This window comes from Macaca nemestrina, chromosome 15 (genome assembly GCF_043159975.1).
Source record: "Macaca nemestrina isolate mMacNem1 chromosome 15, mMacNem.hap1, whole genome shotgun sequence".
NCBI lineage: Eukaryota > Metazoa > Chordata > Mammalia > Primates > Cercopithecidae > Macaca > Macaca nemestrina.
The window spans coordinates 111946175-111962509 of NC_092139.1; the positions used below are offsets into that span (position 1 = coordinate 111946175).

The 16335-nt window shown below is 50.3% G+C and overlaps 1 protein-coding gene across 14 annotated transcripts in view; it reads left to right on the forward strand.

Annotated features, from left to right (window-relative positions):
• The window catches only part of LOC105464307 (parvin gamma), a 48648-nt gene that overhangs the window by 18208 nt on the left and 14105 nt on the right, over positions 1-16335 (forward strand). For 2 of the 14 annotated variants that reach the window (XM_011712073.2, XM_071080711.1), the window contains 2 exons: positions 7222-7294; positions 9165-10180. In XM_011712073.2, coding sequence (XP_011710375.2) covers positions 7222-7294; positions 9165-9547 — 456 coding nt within the window. In that variant the 3' untranslated portion in view covers positions 9548-10180. The other 12 variants (XM_071080714.1, XM_071080719.1, XM_071080712.1 and 9 more) reach the window with 11 other exon arrangements.

Genomic DNA, 16335 nt, shown 5'->3' on the forward strand with positions numbered 1-16335 from the left:
ACCCACCCACCCATCCATCCATCTATCCATCCATCCATCCATCCATCCACCCACCCACCCACCCATCCATCCATCCATCCATCCACCCACCCACCCACCTATCCATCCATCCATCCATCCATCCACCCACCCACCCACCCACCTATCCATCCATCCATCCATCCATCCATCCACCCACCCACCCACACACCCACCCATCTATCCATCCACCCACCCACCCAACCAACCAAACAACCAACCAACCAACCAACCAACCATTCATTCATTCATCCATTCATCCATCCATCCATCCATCCATCCATCCATCCATCCATCCATCCTTCTATCCATACATCCATCCATCCTTCCATCCATACATCCATCCACCCACCCATCCATCCATCCATCCACCCATCCATCCATCCATCCACCCACCCACCTACCCATCTGTCCACCCATCTACCCATCCATCCATCCATCCACCCCCCACCCACCCACTCATGCATCCATCCCACCCACCCACCCACTCATCCATCCATCCCACCCACCCACCCACCCATCCATCTATCTATCCGTCCATCCATCATCTACCTATCTATCTATCCCTGTCTACCTATTATCCACCTACCCATCCACCTATTAGCCCTTCTGTTCACCTACCAAGCCACCCACCATCTATGCACACATCCATTTAACTGCCCACCTATCCATCCACCTACCTGCCTGTCCATGCACCTATCTTCCTGTTTATTCATCTACCCAGTCCATCCATCCATCCATCCATCCACCCACCCACCTGCCTGCCTGTCTACCCACCCATAGGAAGTTGATCTATATGTCTGTCTGACCATCCATACATTCATCCATCCACTTGCCTACCTGTCCATTTACCTGCTTGTCGTTTCATGCATCCATCTGTCTGTCCTTCAGTCCATCTTTCTGTCCTGTTTATTGATCCACCCAATCTACCCATACACCTGCCTGCCCATCCACCCACCTGCTCACCCACCCATCCGCTACCCACACGTCTGTTCCCTCATTCCCTGAGGGCCTGTTTAGTGCCAGGCCCTGAGCTGTATGGGATGTTAAGATGATCCAGCACAGCTCCTGCTTTCAGGGACCTCTCAGTCTATGCCCACTGTTCTCCTGGTGACATGTGGTCTTGCAGGGCCACAGCAAAATGTGTTGGTTCAGATGCCTGGGTCAGAGGAGGGACCTGGAACAATGAGGGGTTAGAATAATCTCAAGGAGTGAAGAAGGGCATTGCATCAGAGGCGAGCTGGGAGGTTGGTTAGGGGTTGGTTTGCACAGTTACCGAGGAAGGGCTCGCAGAGGGGAGGGAATAGCGTCAACAAAGGCTCAGAGTGGGGCAAGAACAGGAATGGGTCAGGGAGGTGTCAGTGCTTCACTCTGGCTAGAGGGGCTGGAAGGGTGGGGCCTGACCTGGGGGGGCTCAGCAGTTCCCACGTGGACCCTAGAGGCTGGTGGACTGGCTGGGAGCTGGCTGCCTGCATCCAGGCACGAGGGCTGTGGCTTGACCTGAGGAAGAGGGACGGAGAGAGTGATGGAGGTGAGGTGGGAGGGCAGGTGAGCCTGCGAAGATGCAGCTCCCACCGCCTCTTCCCCAGGTACAGCCTTCAGTGCCCACTGGCTAGTCCTGCCTCCGCCCCCACCAGGCCCCTGTTGTGTGTGCTGCCACTTCCTCGAGCTCCCTGGGCTCTCACACCTCTGGGCTTTGGCACAGGCTGCTCCCCTGTCAGGAGTGCCCTTCCTACCCGGTAGGCCTGGCCCATGAGAAGGGATTTTACTACTTTCCAAATAAGGAAACAGAGGTCCACGGGGGGCCAAGGCTTACCCTGGGTCACTACCAGGCAAGAGGCCTGGGTCTTGTGCTTTTCACCACCAGCTCCCTGCCTGCCCGGACCTCAGGTTTTCTGTCTCTGAAAATGGGCTGACAATGCCTGCCCCCCACTCAGGCCACACAGGTAGTAAGAAAGAGTTTGGAGAACCATCGAGGAGAAAGCACTGAGGGACATGTGGTCCCTAGTGTCCCCAGCCTTGCCTCTCACAGGAGGTGACATTGGAGGCGTGCATCCCAGTGGACAGGCCGGAGTGTTGGTGGCTGGTGGCATGCGCAGGATCCTGGGCAGCCAGCTTATCTCCATCCATGCCGGGGTTCCCGTGGCCCGGGGCAGGAGGATCTCTTTACCTCTGCGGCAGTAGGTTTTTCTGAAGAGATGAAGAGGAGGCAGGGCCACATGCCCAGTCCCAGGGCCAGCCTTTGGGGCTGTTTCTGAGAGAGACAAAGGCTTCCATCCCTTTCACATGCCCAGGGTGTCCCTGGCACTGGATCAGGCCTCTTGGCCTATCTGGGGCCCAGTAGCAGGTGAGGTCCCCCCTGGGCCCCTACCAGACTCCTCCTCCACCTAGACCCTTCTTCTGGGTCCCCTCCCCTCAACCCTTCCTGGACACCCACCCCATGCCTCTCCCCTGCTTTAAGTGGACCACCCAACTGCCAAGCCCCATCTGCCTCCCCAGCCACGTCCCCTCCTCCCTTCCTGCCGACTCCCAGCTACAGCCACATGACCTCTGGCCCGCTTCCAGCTCTCCAGGGCCTGGTCCTCCCCCATTCCCTCGCATCCACACAGGCTGTGCTCTCAGCCCAGCCTACCCCGGCTTTGCTTCCCACCTGCTTCCCCGGGCGGGCGGCCAGCTCTGCCCACCTTCTCAGCTCCTCTGCAGTCCCTCAGTGCTCTGTGGGGCCCTGAACCACAGTCCACACTCCCTTGGGGTTAGCTCCCTGCACTTTGCCTCTCCTGGGCCCTCTCCCCCATCCTACCTCCATGCCCCTGTGAGGGCGGGGCAGGGTTGCATCTCCATTTTACAGAGAGGAGCCCAGAGCCCGAGAGGCTTACCCAGGACCACCCAGCTGCTCAGTGGCAGCCTCATGCCAGGACAGCCTACCGCCCGCAGCCTGCCGTGTCCCTCGCCCCAGCGGGGATGCATCTTGAGTGGGTGTGATCTCCATCTTCCCTGGAAGCCAAGTGCTCTGGACTTGGTTCCCAAGAGCTGGATGCTGGGTCAGAGCAGCGAGGCCGGGGCAGTCAGTGTCTACGGTCCTGGTGGTCGTGGCAGGCAGAGTGGCCGCTGCTTCCTAGGTTCTTCCATTCGGAGGAGCCGCATCGGCCAGCCGTTGCCACAGACGTGCTGCTTAACAAACCACCCGAAAACCTAGGGGCTGAAAAACACGCTCATGTCTTCCCACGGACCGGCAGGTCGACTGAGTTTAGCTGCTGGAGGCTCAGTTAGACTTTGTCACTCCTCCGAGGACTGGATGGGGATCAGGCTGCCGTGGCTGGGTGGCTCGGCTCTGTGCCACAGCCTGCCATGTTCCTCCTGGGACCAGCAGCTGGCCCAGGCACGCTTTCCTCCTGGCAATGGCAGACACACGAGAGACCAGACAGAAGGCATGAGGCCCTGGCTTGGAATGGGCAGGCTGCCACTTCCATTGGAGCAGGCCCTGTGGCCTTGGCAGTGATGTGGGACAGCCCTGCTAAAGTGTGTGGGCGCAGAATTGGGCCGATGGTGGGATCTCCCGCAGGCAGTGTGGACAAATGTGCTAGCAAGTCCTCATGTTGGGTCTTGGAGTTAGGAACTCTTCCCATCCCCATTTCCACAGAGGAAACAGTTCAGAGAGGCACAGAAGCCTGGCCCAGAGCACACAGTGAGTTAGGGACCTCCCTGTTTCCCTCCTGTGGAGCCAGCGTGAGCCCCTGGGAGATGGAGGGTGCCAGGGCTCGGTGGGGTTGAAGCCAAGGCTGAGACTGGGTTCTCAGCCTGCCTCGGGAAGGCAAGGCACTGAAATGTGAGTGGTGAGGAGAGAAGGTGGAGGAAGGAGGCAGGTGGGACCACCTGTGGGCTGAGGGCCTGGGGCTCGGAACCCAGCTCGGAGCCGCTCTGGGGCGCCCCTGGGCTGCAGGGCCTCTGCTCAATCTGTTGCACCATCCAAGCCCCAGTTACAAGATGGGAACAAACGTGCAGACTTCCATGTTGCTGTGTGCAGCCGCTTTGCTGAATCCACTGATTTTAGAACCTACTTCTGAATATGAGTCAGATTAGATGTGGGGGAAGAGCAGCAGCCTCTTAGCTCAGACCCCAAGAATGAATTTTTACAGCATATTGTGGGCAATCTCTGCTGCAGGAATGTGTAATCGAAGTGCTGAGAGGTCGTCAGCTGCGGAGGGCGGGAACACAGCCCTTGCTGAAGGTGGGCCCCTGTGGAGCTTTTATCTTGGCAGAGCAGCCTCCTGAAATTGGATTTCTCATTCTCAGACCCTCTCTGCGGATGGTGTTTATGTGAGATAGTCATTCGTTATAGGCACGGAAGTTAAGGATGGGGGGAGAGAGGATCATTTGCTCCCAGAAATCAAATCCCTGGAGCCAGGAATCCTTGGCATCCTTCCACATTAAATTATTCTTCCCCAGGAGGATTTGCACGCATCTTCCCGGGTTGTAACCTTCTCTCGGCTCCGTGGAAGGTGGTAGTTTTATCTTCATCTCAAACCGCACATGGAAGAAAAATCTCTGGACAGAGCATCGTGAGATAGCCCTGCAGTCAGGGTCGGCTCTTCTGGCAGATGATCTTTTGTTCGGATTCAGTGTCATTGAGGAGGAGTGTGACAAGAAGCAGATGTCATAATTTTTAGTGTTGATAGCCGCTCCCAAAGCATAAGCTCCATGAGGGCAGGGGGTCTGGTCTGTTTTGGACACTAGTTGCATGGCTAGTACATAGTAGATGACAAGTATTTTTTAAATAAGTGAATGAACAAAGTTATTCGAAAACATTGGTCCCAGGAGGTGCTCTGTGACAAATGGGTTCTATGAATAAATAACTTGGGGAAACATGTCTAGTCTTGAAGGTTCATGAGACCCACTAACACGTTCAAGGTTCTGATAAGTCCTGCAGTGAAGGACTTCCATATTATTTTATTTAATCCATCAGTTTCTAAAAATGTTTGGCCACAGATATCCCGTTTCCTGTCCATCCTAGATCACAGTTTGGGAGATTCTGACTCACTGAGTATATCAAAGGCGGGGCTTTGAGGCAGGAGAGCACAGTGTGGAATCTAGAACCTCAGGTTCCTCAGGGTCTTGTTCTCCTTCCGACCTTTACTCTCCATGTAACTGCAAATAATATTCATAACAAGAATGTGAGCAATAGCAACAATTGCAACCCTAGTTTCCCAGAATATTCCAGGCTAGGAGGAAGAACTGGGGACACAGTGATGGGAACTTCCGGTGATGCTCTGGTCTGTCCACTCAGAGCTTCCCGTCCATCTTGGTCTGGACAGCCTCAGAGCTTCACCCCGCATTGGCACCTGCAGCGTGCTGCAGCATTGGCTCCATGTGATAGCCTTTGTTTCACTCTGTCTCCCAGGCTGGAGTGTGATGGTGCAATCTCGGCTCACTGCAACCTCCACCTCCTGGGTTCAAGCAATTCTCCAGCCTCAGCCTCCCAAGTAGCTGGGATTATAGGCATGTGCCACCACACCCAGCTAATTTTTGTATTTTTTAGTAGAGACAAGGTTTCACCATGTTGGTCAGGCTAGTCTTGAACTCCTGACCTCAGGTGATCTGCCCACTTTGGCCTCTCAAAGTGCTGGGATTACAGGAATGAGCCAACGTGCCTGGCCCATTTCTCCTTGTTGGCTGACTATAGGGGAGCGGCCTTGCTGCTGCTGCTGGGCACCCTGCCCATACACTCCTTTCCATCTGGGACCTGCCCTCCATCTTCGTGTCCCCAAGTGGAGAAGGACTCTGCTAACCCACTTCCGGCTCCTGTGCCTTCATCATCCTCCCCTTCAAATCTTGCTTTGTGGCTTCAATTCTGTGTCCATCATTACATTGAACGCACATGGCAGCCTTGGAGAGGCAGGCAGACAGATGCATCATCCGCATGACACAGATGAGGCAGCTGAGGCCCAGCCAGGATGTGTGACTTGTCTGAGGTCAGACACTTAGTGGCAGGGGTGGGGGTGGCAGTGCACAGATATCCAAGCTAGATCCCAAGAGTCCTCTTGCTCGGGCCCTCCAGGAGATGGCTGAGGGTGGCCTGGGCCAGGCTGGCATTCTGGATGAGTCTTGCCTGGCCTTGCTCATCCAACGCTCAGCCAACCTGGCTTCTTGGCCCCTGGCTGGGTTGTCATGGGAACTGCCCTGCCCTGGTGGGACTGCTGTGGCCAGGCAGATAGGGAGGGAACGGAACCAGGCACGGCTGACCCGTGGGCTGGGATGTCCAGCCCCTCTAGTGTATCTACTGGTGGCTAAGGCAGAAGGGAGGACCTGTTTGAGGTCACAGTGAACCAGGAGTTCGTCCCTCTTCACCCACACCAGGCTGCTGCCCTAAGGCAAAGGGCTGGGACCTACTCTGGTTGTAGATGAGGCCCAAGGGAGAAGCTAGAATGGGAAGGGAGGGGACCCACTGCGGGAGGGCCGGCAGGGCTCCTGCGCTCTCACCATATCCTACAGCAAGGCACAGGGGAACTGTGGTAAGCCCACTTTGCAGATGAGCAAAAGGAGGCCCCAGGCAGGGACCAAACTGAGCAATGAACCCCTGGGGGACCTGACTGATGCTCAGGCGCCCTCTACCTCTAAAGGGGGCCATCTCTGAGACTGCACCCTAGGCAAGAGGTGGCGGAAAGGACAGCCAGCTGGGTGGGGACCACTCCAGTCTCCAGTCTGCTTCCCGTGGGCAGACTGGTTTGAGCACTTTCTGTCTCATGAGCTCCAGTGAGCCCCTTGGTTCCTCCGAGCCTCAATCTCTTCACTGTGCTTTGCCCTGGGAAACAGCTGTTCTCAAAGGGGATCTGCCACCCCAGGCTCTTGCTCCTTTCCCTGGGTAGTTCTCCCTGCCTGGCAGGACTCACAACCAGGCATCACCTCGACCAGGACCCTGATCCCTACTGGTGATTTGGTGATTGTCTTTTTCAATGGCAGTGGCCCCTGGATGCATGTGTGTTCCCAGGTGGTATAGCACCTGCTCAGGGTGGGGCCTGTGAGTGGCTGAGGAATGAGGCATGGATTGTTTGTGTGACGGAGTGAGCTCCCCATCCTTGGGGGCTGTGGGGAGTTTGGGCTCATGATGGACATCGTAGACAATAGGAAGGGCTTGGCACTTGGGACCCAGGGCCTGGCCTGGGGCTGCTGCTTGTGCCCACATCTGACAGGGCCTTGTCATCATAGCTTCACAACGTCACCCTGGCGCTGGAGCTGCTGAAGGATGAGGGCCTGCTCAGCTGTCCCGTCAGCCCTGAAGGTGAGTGCATGGCAGATGCCCACATGGTGGCCGGCCCTGGGTGGCCGCCTCGTGCGAGAGCCACAGAATGGGGTGCAGGGCGTTGGGGGATAAGCACGCGTTGGCAGAGTCCTCTTGCCTGGCAGGGGTGGAGAATGGGTGCTTGCCAAGGTTTCCTGGGAGGGGGTACTGCAGCCCCAGGGGAGGAGGTCCTGGCGTGGGGGAGACCAAGGTCTCTGGGGACAGGCTGTCCAGAGAAGCCAGACCTTGAGGAGTTGCTGTGTTGGAGGCATCACAGGAAGGTTCAGGGGAGGACTGGCCAGGAGGAGGAGGCAGGTCACGCAGTGGGCATGGGACTCAGGCCTGGGGTGACCAGCTGTCCTGGTTTCCAGGGATTCTCCTGGTGTTAGTACTGAAATCCTGAATGCCAGGAAACCCCTCAGTGCAGGGCACACCGAGATGGTCGGTCACTGCCACCCAGGCCTGACCAGCTGCCCTGCCCTCCTTTGGTCCACAGACATCGTGAACAAGGATGCCAAGAGCACACTGCGGGTGCTCTATGGCCTGTTCTGCAAGCACACCCAGAAAGCACACAGGGACAGTACGCCCCGTGGAGCCCCGAATTGACCCTCACTGCCCCCAAAGCCCAGAGCCTGCCTATCAGCTCGGCTGGAGGGCCCGAGGCTGCAGGGGGTCCTCCCACGGTCCCGCTGTTTCCTGTGCATTCGTGACCCGCTTCCCTCCCACCCTGTCTCCTGTCTCCATCATCAGATGATCTCTGAACCCCCTTGTGTGGATCATTTTGAGCTGCCTGGCCTTGCTCAGTTTATTTTAATAAAAGTATTTCTGGGAGGGATTCTGGGAACTTGCCAGGGCCCTGTGGAGGGCCCTTAAACCCACAGCCTCCCTCCCGTGGGGTGAGTGTGGGTCACATCAGCCTCTGGGCCCAGGCTAGTGACAGCCCAGAGAGGTGGCATCACTCGGGGCTGGAGGCTCACAGGGACAGGGCCCACAGCCCCAGACCCTAACCTTTCCAGCCCAGGTCCCCACACTGGCCTTCTTCTCACTTGGGATGATGGGCCCCAGAGTCACCCTCCAAGGCAGGAGCCAGCATGGTTCCATAGCCACGCTCCCACCCACCAGGAGAAGTGGATTCAGTGACTGTTAAAGCAGCACAGGCCGGGCTGAGCCCTGCAGCTGCTCTCGTGGGTTTTGCCCAAAAGTCACAAAGAAATGATCTTCGCGGTTGGTTGGTGGGTTCAGGTTGTCTCCAGTCAATCCTCGGGAGCTGTGGTTTCCCACTCGTTCCAGTGAGACTTGGCGTTTTCTGCACATAAGAGTTGCGTGGGAGAATTGCACATAGTCGGTCCAGGGCTTCCGGAGTGGGGCTGAGCTGATGGCTGATGGGAGCAGGGGAGGAGGCTGGCGGGGAGGGGTGAGATTGGTGGGGAGGGCTGGGACTGGAGGGGAGGGGTGAGGCTGGTGGGGAGCGGTGGGCTGGTGGGGAGGGGTGAGGCTGGCAGGGGGGCTGAGGCTGGTGGAGAGGAGTGAGGTTGGTGGGGAGGGGTGGGACTGGCAGGGAGGGGTGAGGCTGGTGGGGAGGGCAACCACTGCCCCAGGCTGCTGCTCCTCCTTAGACCCTGAAGAGGCCTTTGGGTCTGGGGTTTTCACAGTTTGACAGCTGTGGCCTTGGGGAGGGGCTTTAGAGGGGGGTTAGGGGATAGGTCATCACTGACACCCACAAGGGGCGCCTGGGCAGATGTCCTTCACGAGAGCAAGATGGGAGCCAGGGACGTGGCGCCAGGTCAGCCCTGAGAGCTGGTGTCTGGGTGTGAGGAGGCCTTGAAGGGTCTTCCCTTCACTTAGCCTCCCATCTGCCTGCCCCTCTCAGCTCCCAGTTCACAGGGCAAACCCAAGCCCATAAGCGGGTTCCATGCGAACACTCAGATGCACCCCTCTTCATGGATACCCACCCTACCCCAGCTGCCTCTGGGCAACGTGCATCCTCCCACACCAGGTACCTGGAGCCCAGCTCCTTCCACCTGCTCAGGTGCCCCCTCCATTGAGATGCCCCCTCCAGCGCCTCAGGTCCTCTCCTTGAGCTTCTGGGGACACAGGCTCAACCTCTTTCAGCTGGCTTCATCCCGAAAGCCTGAAATCCAGCCCCACTTCTTGGGGTCTTTGCGTCCTCACTTGCTTGGGCCCTACTCACTGCAGGCTGGCTCTGCCTGGCTGTTCCACATCCTTACTCTTGTTCTATTTGACAGCAATTAAAAAAAAATGTGACTTATTTAATTTCTGTAGCTTTATTGAGGAATAACTTCCCAGTTTGCAGTGTACAATTTGATGAGTTTTGACAAATGCATGCAGTCAACGTAACCACCACCATCGTTATCCAGACATGGGACATTCCCATCACCATGCAACTTTCTGCACCTGTCTGCAGCCAATCCCCTTCTCCCAGCCCCTGGCCCTGGGGACCACTCATCTGCTTTCTGTCACCATCATTTAGCCTTGTCTAGAATTTCTTATAAACTGTATCCTATGGTATGTTGCTTTTTGTGTCTGATTTCTTTCACTTAGCGTAATGCTATTGAGAGTATCTTCATTGTTTGTTTTATCAACCACCCATGTCCTTAGTACAGCACCATTATATGGGTACACAGCAATTTGTGTATGCATTTGCCAGTTGATGGCCCTTTGGGGTTCTTTTGGGGTTTTAATTTTTATGAGTGGCATTGGTATTCATGTTCAAGTCTTGGCGTGGGACCTATGCTTTCATTTTTCCTGAGTAAGTACCTAAGACTGATGTGGCTGGGTCATATTAGTGTATATTTTACTGTATAAGAAACTGCCAACTAGGCTGAGTGGGGTGGTGCATGTCTATAATCCCAGCACTTTGGGAGGCTGAGGTGGGCAGATCACCTGAGGTCAGGAGTTCAAGACCCGCCTGGCCAACATGGTGAAACGCCATCTCTACTAAAAATACAAAAATTAGCCAGATGTGGTGCACACCTGTAATCCCAGCTACTCGGGAGGCTGAGGCAGATAAAAACTCTTGAACCTGTGAGGTAAAGTTGCAATGAGCCGAGATAGCACCACTGCACTCAAGCCTGGGCAACAGAGCAAGACTGCTTCAAAAAAAAAAAAAAAAAAAAAAAAAAAAAAAGACTGCCAACTGTTTTCCAAAGTAAATGTACCATTCACAGCAATGTATGAGATGTTCTAGTTACTCCACATCCTCGCCAACACTTGGTACTGTCCATCTTTTCCATTTTAGCCATTCTGGAGGGTACAATGGTATCACATTGTAGTTTTAAATTTATTTCCCTAATGACTAATAGTACTGAGTATGTGTGTTAGTCAGCTTGGGCTGAAGAATACCATAGAGATGTATTCCTCACAGTTCTGAAGGCTGGTAAGTTCAAGATCAAGGTGCTGGCAGATTTGGCTCCTGGTGAGGCTCTCTTCCTGGCACACAGATGACTTCCTTCTTTCCGTCCTTACAAGGTCAAGGGAAGAGAGAGAGAGAGAGAGAGAAGGGGAGAGAGAAGAGAACAAGAGCATCAGAGTGCTCTGGTGTTTCTTCCTCTTATAAGAAAATGAATCCCATCATGAGGCTCCGTCCTCGTGACCTGATCTGACCCTAATCACCTCCCAGAGGCCCCACCTGCAAATACTACTACACTGGGAGTTAGAGGTTCAACATGTAAATTTTGGGGGTACACAGACATTTAGTCCATAACAACGTCTTTTCATGTATGTTTCCATCTGTATACCTTTGGTAAAGTGTCTGTTCAAATCATTTGCCTTTTTTTTTAATCTAGAAGTTTTATAATTTGAGCTCCTATATTTAGGTCTATGATCCATCTTGAGTTAATCTTTGTATATGGGGTGAGGTAATAGGTCATTTTTAAAATTTTCTTTTCTTGCCTGTGTATGTGTATACATATATACATATATGTGTATATATATAAATGCATAATTGTTCCAGTACTATTCATGTAAAGATTTTCCTTTCCCCATCATATCACCTTGGCACTTTTGTAGAAAATCAATTTGCCATATATATTTAGGTCAATTTCTGGACTCTCTATTATGTGTTATTCTGTTCTGTTGATCTACACAATCTACATCTTTATGTGGATATGTGTATTTTTATGCCAATACTATAGTGTCGTGATTACTGGAGGTTTATAACAAGTCTTGAAAGCAGGTAGTATAAGTCCTCCAATTTTTTTTTTTTTTTTGAGATGGAATTTCACTCAATCCAGGTGGATCACTTGGGGTCAGAAGTTCGAGACCAGCCTGGCCAACATGGTGAAACTATGTCTCCACTAAAAGTACAAAAATAAGTCCTCCAATTTTGTTCATTTCAAAAATTATTTTGGTTCTTCTAGGTCTTTTTAATTCTTTTGGTTTCTACATAAAATTTAGAGTAAGTTTGTCATTTTCTGCCCAAAAGCCTGCTGAAATTTTGACTGGAATTGTGTTCTTTAGATCAAATTGGGGAAAACTGACATCTTAAATATATTGGGGAGCTAAGATCATTGATTTGAGAACATTCTTCTTTTATATAAACATTTAATGCTGGATTTTTTTTTTCTAAGAACAGCTTTAGCTGCATCCCACAAATACTAATATGTTGTGTTTTTCACCTTCATGAAGTTCAGAATATCTTCTAATTTCAGATGTGACTTCCTCTTTCACTCATGGGTTATTTAGAAGTGTATAATTTCCAAATATTTGGGGATTTTTTTTCCAGCTATCTTTTGGCACTGGGTTTTGTTGTGGTCAGAGAACATACTTTGTATGATTTAAATCATTTAAAATGCATTATGACTTGTTTTATGTACTAGATTATGGTCTATCTTGGTAAATATTCTGTATACACTTGAAAAAGAATGTGTGCTCTGCTGCTGTTGGACAAAATGTTTCATAAATGTCAGTTAGTTGGTTGATTATGTTCTTCAGATCTTTTATATCCTTACTAATTTTCTCTCTACTGCTTCTATCAATTACTAAGAGAGAAGTGTTAAAATCTTCAACTGTAACTGTATATTTCTCTATTTCCCCTTTCAATGCTATCAATTTTTGTTTCATAACTCATATAAGATTATAGTGTCCTTTTGTCTCCTTTATCCCTTGTAATATCTCTTACTCTGAAATCTGCTTTGTCTGATATTAATATAGCCACTCAATCTGTTAGTATTAGCATGGTGTATCTTTTTCTATACTTTTAAAACGAGTCTATTTAAGGTAGGTTTCTTATAGACACAAATAACTGTGTCTTTTTATACAAAACCTCTGCCTTTTAATTAGAGGGTTTAGTCCACTTACATTTTTTATTGTGGCAAAATATACCTAGCATAAAGTTAACCATTTTAGTCATTTTAAGTGTACAATTCAGTGGCATTAAGTACATTCATACTGTTGTGCAACCATCACCTCCATCCATCTCCAGAACTTTTCCTTTTTTTTTTCCCTTGCAGTTCTGATTGAACCCATTTTATTTTTATTTATTTATTTATTTATTATACTTTAAGTTCTAGGGCACATGTGCACAACGTGCAGGTTTGTTACATATGTATACGTGTGCCATGTTGGTGTGCTGCACCCATCAACTCGTCATTTACATCAGGTATAACTCCCAATGGCATCCCTCCCCCCTACCCCTCCCCACAATAGGCCCTGGTGTGTGATGTTCCCCTTCCTGTGTCCAAGTGATCTCATTGTTCAATTCCCACCTATGAGTGAGAACATGCGGTGTTTGGTTTTCTGTTTTTGTGATAGTTTGCTGAGAATGATGGTTTCCAGCTATTTCCATGTCCCTACAAAGGACACGAACTCATCCTTTTTTATGACTACATAGTATTCCACAGTGTATATGTGCCACATTTTCTTAATCCAGTCTGTCACTGACAGATATTTGGGTTGATTCCAAGTCTTTGCTATTGTGAATAGTGCCACAATAAACATACGTGTGCATGTGTCTTTATAGCAGCATGATTTATAATCCTTTGGGTATATACCCAGTAATGGGATGGCTGGGTCATGTGGTATTTCTAGTTCTAGATCCTTGAGGAATCGCCATACTGTTTTCCACGCTGGTTGAACTAGTTTACAATCCCACCAACAGTGTAAAAGTGTTCCTATTTCTCTACATCCTCTCCAGCACCTGTTATTTCCTGACTTTTTAATGATTGCCGTTCTAACTGGTGTGAGATGGTATCTCACCGTGGTTTTGATTTGCATTTCTCTGATGGCCAGTGATGAGGAGCATTTTTTCATGTGTCTGTTGGCTGTATGAATGTCTTCTTTTGAGAAATGTCTGTTCATATCCTTTGCCCACTTTTTGATGGGGTGGTTTGTTTTTTTCTTGTAAATTTGTTTGAGTTCTTTGTAGGTTCATCTCCAGAACTTTTTCATCAACCCAAACTGAGACTCTGCACCCAGGAAATACTAACTCTCCGTTCTCCCCTCCCTCAGTCCATGGTAACCACTATTCTACTTTCTGTCTCTGTGAATTTGACTATTCAAGGTACCTCTAGTCCTATTTACATTTAATGGAATTATTAATGCCATCTTGCTATTTGCCTTGTTCATATGTTTTTCTTATTTCTTTTGGATTGAGAACTTTTTAGCTATGTGAATTTATTTTCATTATTGGCTTACCAGCTGTATTTCTTTATTTTCTTTTCCTAGTGGTTGCTCTAGACTTTATATACACATCTGCATTCATGTCCTGTGGTTGCTATAACGAATTACCACAAACTTTTTGGCTTAAAACAGTAGAAATTTATTCTCCCACAATTCTGGAAGCCAGATGTCTGAAATTAAGGTGTTGGAAGGTCCACATTCCCTCTGGAGGCTCTAGAGAGAAAGCTGTTCCTTGCATCTTCAAGCTTCTGGCTACCAGCATCTCTGGGCTTGTGGGTGCATCGCTTTAATATCTACCTCCACAGTCACTTTGCTTCTTTCTCCTTTTGCTGTCTATCCCTCCTCTGTGTGTCTCTTATAAGGGCACTTGTCATGGGATTTAGGACCCACCCAGATAATCCACGATTATCTAATCTCAAGATCATTAATTTAATTATATCTGCGAAAACCTTTTTTCCAAAGAAGCTAACATTCACAGGTTCTGGGCATTAGCATGTGGACAAATCTTTTTGGAGGCCACCTTTTAATCTATTATAACATCTTAACTTATTACAGTCTACCTTTAAGTAATATTACTTCCACTTCACTCTTCTGTGTCCTATTATCACGTGTCTCATTTCTGTAGAATAAATTTCACAATATATTACTTTTGCTTAAAAATGTCAATTGTCTCCTTTTGAGATACAGTCTCTCTCTGTCACCCAGACTGCAGTACTCACTGCAGCCTCAACCTCCCAGGCTCAATTGATCCTCCCACTTCAGCCTCCTGAGTTACTAGGGCTACAGGCATGCACCACCACACTTGGCTAACTTTTTTGGGTTTTTTGTTTTGTTTTGTTTTGTTTTGTTTAGAGATGGGGTCTCCTATGTTGTCCAGGCTGGTCTCCAACTCCTGGCCTCAAGTGATCCATTTGCGTTGGCCTCCCAGTGTGTTGGGATTACAGGCATGAGCCATGGTATCCAACCACATCGATTGCCTTTTAAATAGTTTTTTTTTTAATTAGAAGAAAGTCTTTTATATTTACCCACATACTTATTATTCCTGGTGCTCACTGTTTCGTTTTCCATTTGGTATTATTTTCTTCCTGCCTAAAAGACTTTCTTGATCATTTTGTGTAGTGTTGGTTATATGTTAGTGAGCTTGTGTACCTACAGAAATAAATTCAGTATTGGTCCTTCCCACTCCAAACAGCTTTCCTGGTGATGCCTTCTGCTTCTAAAATTCCTGTCTCTCCTCCCTAAGGGTCACTCTCCAGTCTCCACTGCAGCGCTAGCCCTGAGCTCCAGACCCACATTTCTTTCTTTTTTCTTTTTTTTTTTTGTGTGTGGTAAAATACACATAACACAAAATGTACCATCTTACCATTTTTAAGCATATTCAGCAGTATTAAGTACATTCCTATTATTATGCAACCGTCACCACCCTCCATCCACAAGACTCTTTTCATCTTGCAAAACTGAAACTCTGCATCCATTAAATAATAACTACCCCTATCCTCCTCCCCTAGCCCCGGACAACCACTGTTCTACTTTCTGACCTAATCCACATTTTGAACTTCCCAGGGCATAGCTCTGCCTGGGGTACCCACCCCAAGCTCACCACATCCAAGTCAGAACTTGCCCCGTTCCCTAATCCTCACTCTGGAACTTTCCAGCTGGCCTCCCTTTCTTGTCCCTCTGACTTCACCTCTGCACCAGCCGCCAGAGTGTTTTTGTCCTGGGAACCCAGTCTCACTACCATCCTGCTCCAACCTTCTCAGGTCCCAGCCTCCAGGCAGCTTCTGGACTCTGGGTGCTCTGGTGCTGCTGGCTTTGTGGTCCTCCTGCTCATTGTGTTCTGTCTCCTTCCCTGCCTCAACCTTTCCACACTGCTTCCAGTTATATCCCTGACATCTCTGTGATCTTTCCAAGTCTTTCTGATGCTGTTCTCTCTGCCCAAGATGCCCTCATCCCACCTGCACCAGGAACTTGTCATTCAGAAATGGAGTGGGGACATTATTTGAGACGAGAGTGGGGAAGAGTGTTCACCGTGGAACAAGGTGGATGCCTGGGGGCCCCAGGTGCCTGTGGGTGGGTGGAAGAAGTGGTTCCCACAAAGAAGACTGAGACGAGGCAGGAGCAGGGAGCCCTTTCCTCCCCTTATTTCACTATCCATGGCCTTCGCTCTTTTTCTCTCTTCCTCCATCCCAAGAAATCCGACTCCAGTAGAGGTTGCAGCAGAAGTTGGAAGCAGGATAATTATAGCAAGCTGAACAGGAAGGCGTCCAGGGCCAGAGAAGGAGCTGGCAGCTTGGGCTGGGTGTGCAAACAGCTTCGAAGTGAAGGGAAATGCCTCGAAGGCTGGGGTGCCTCGGAGTTGAGCTGCTTCCCAAAATAATCCAGAGGGCAGCTGTCTTGGAGTC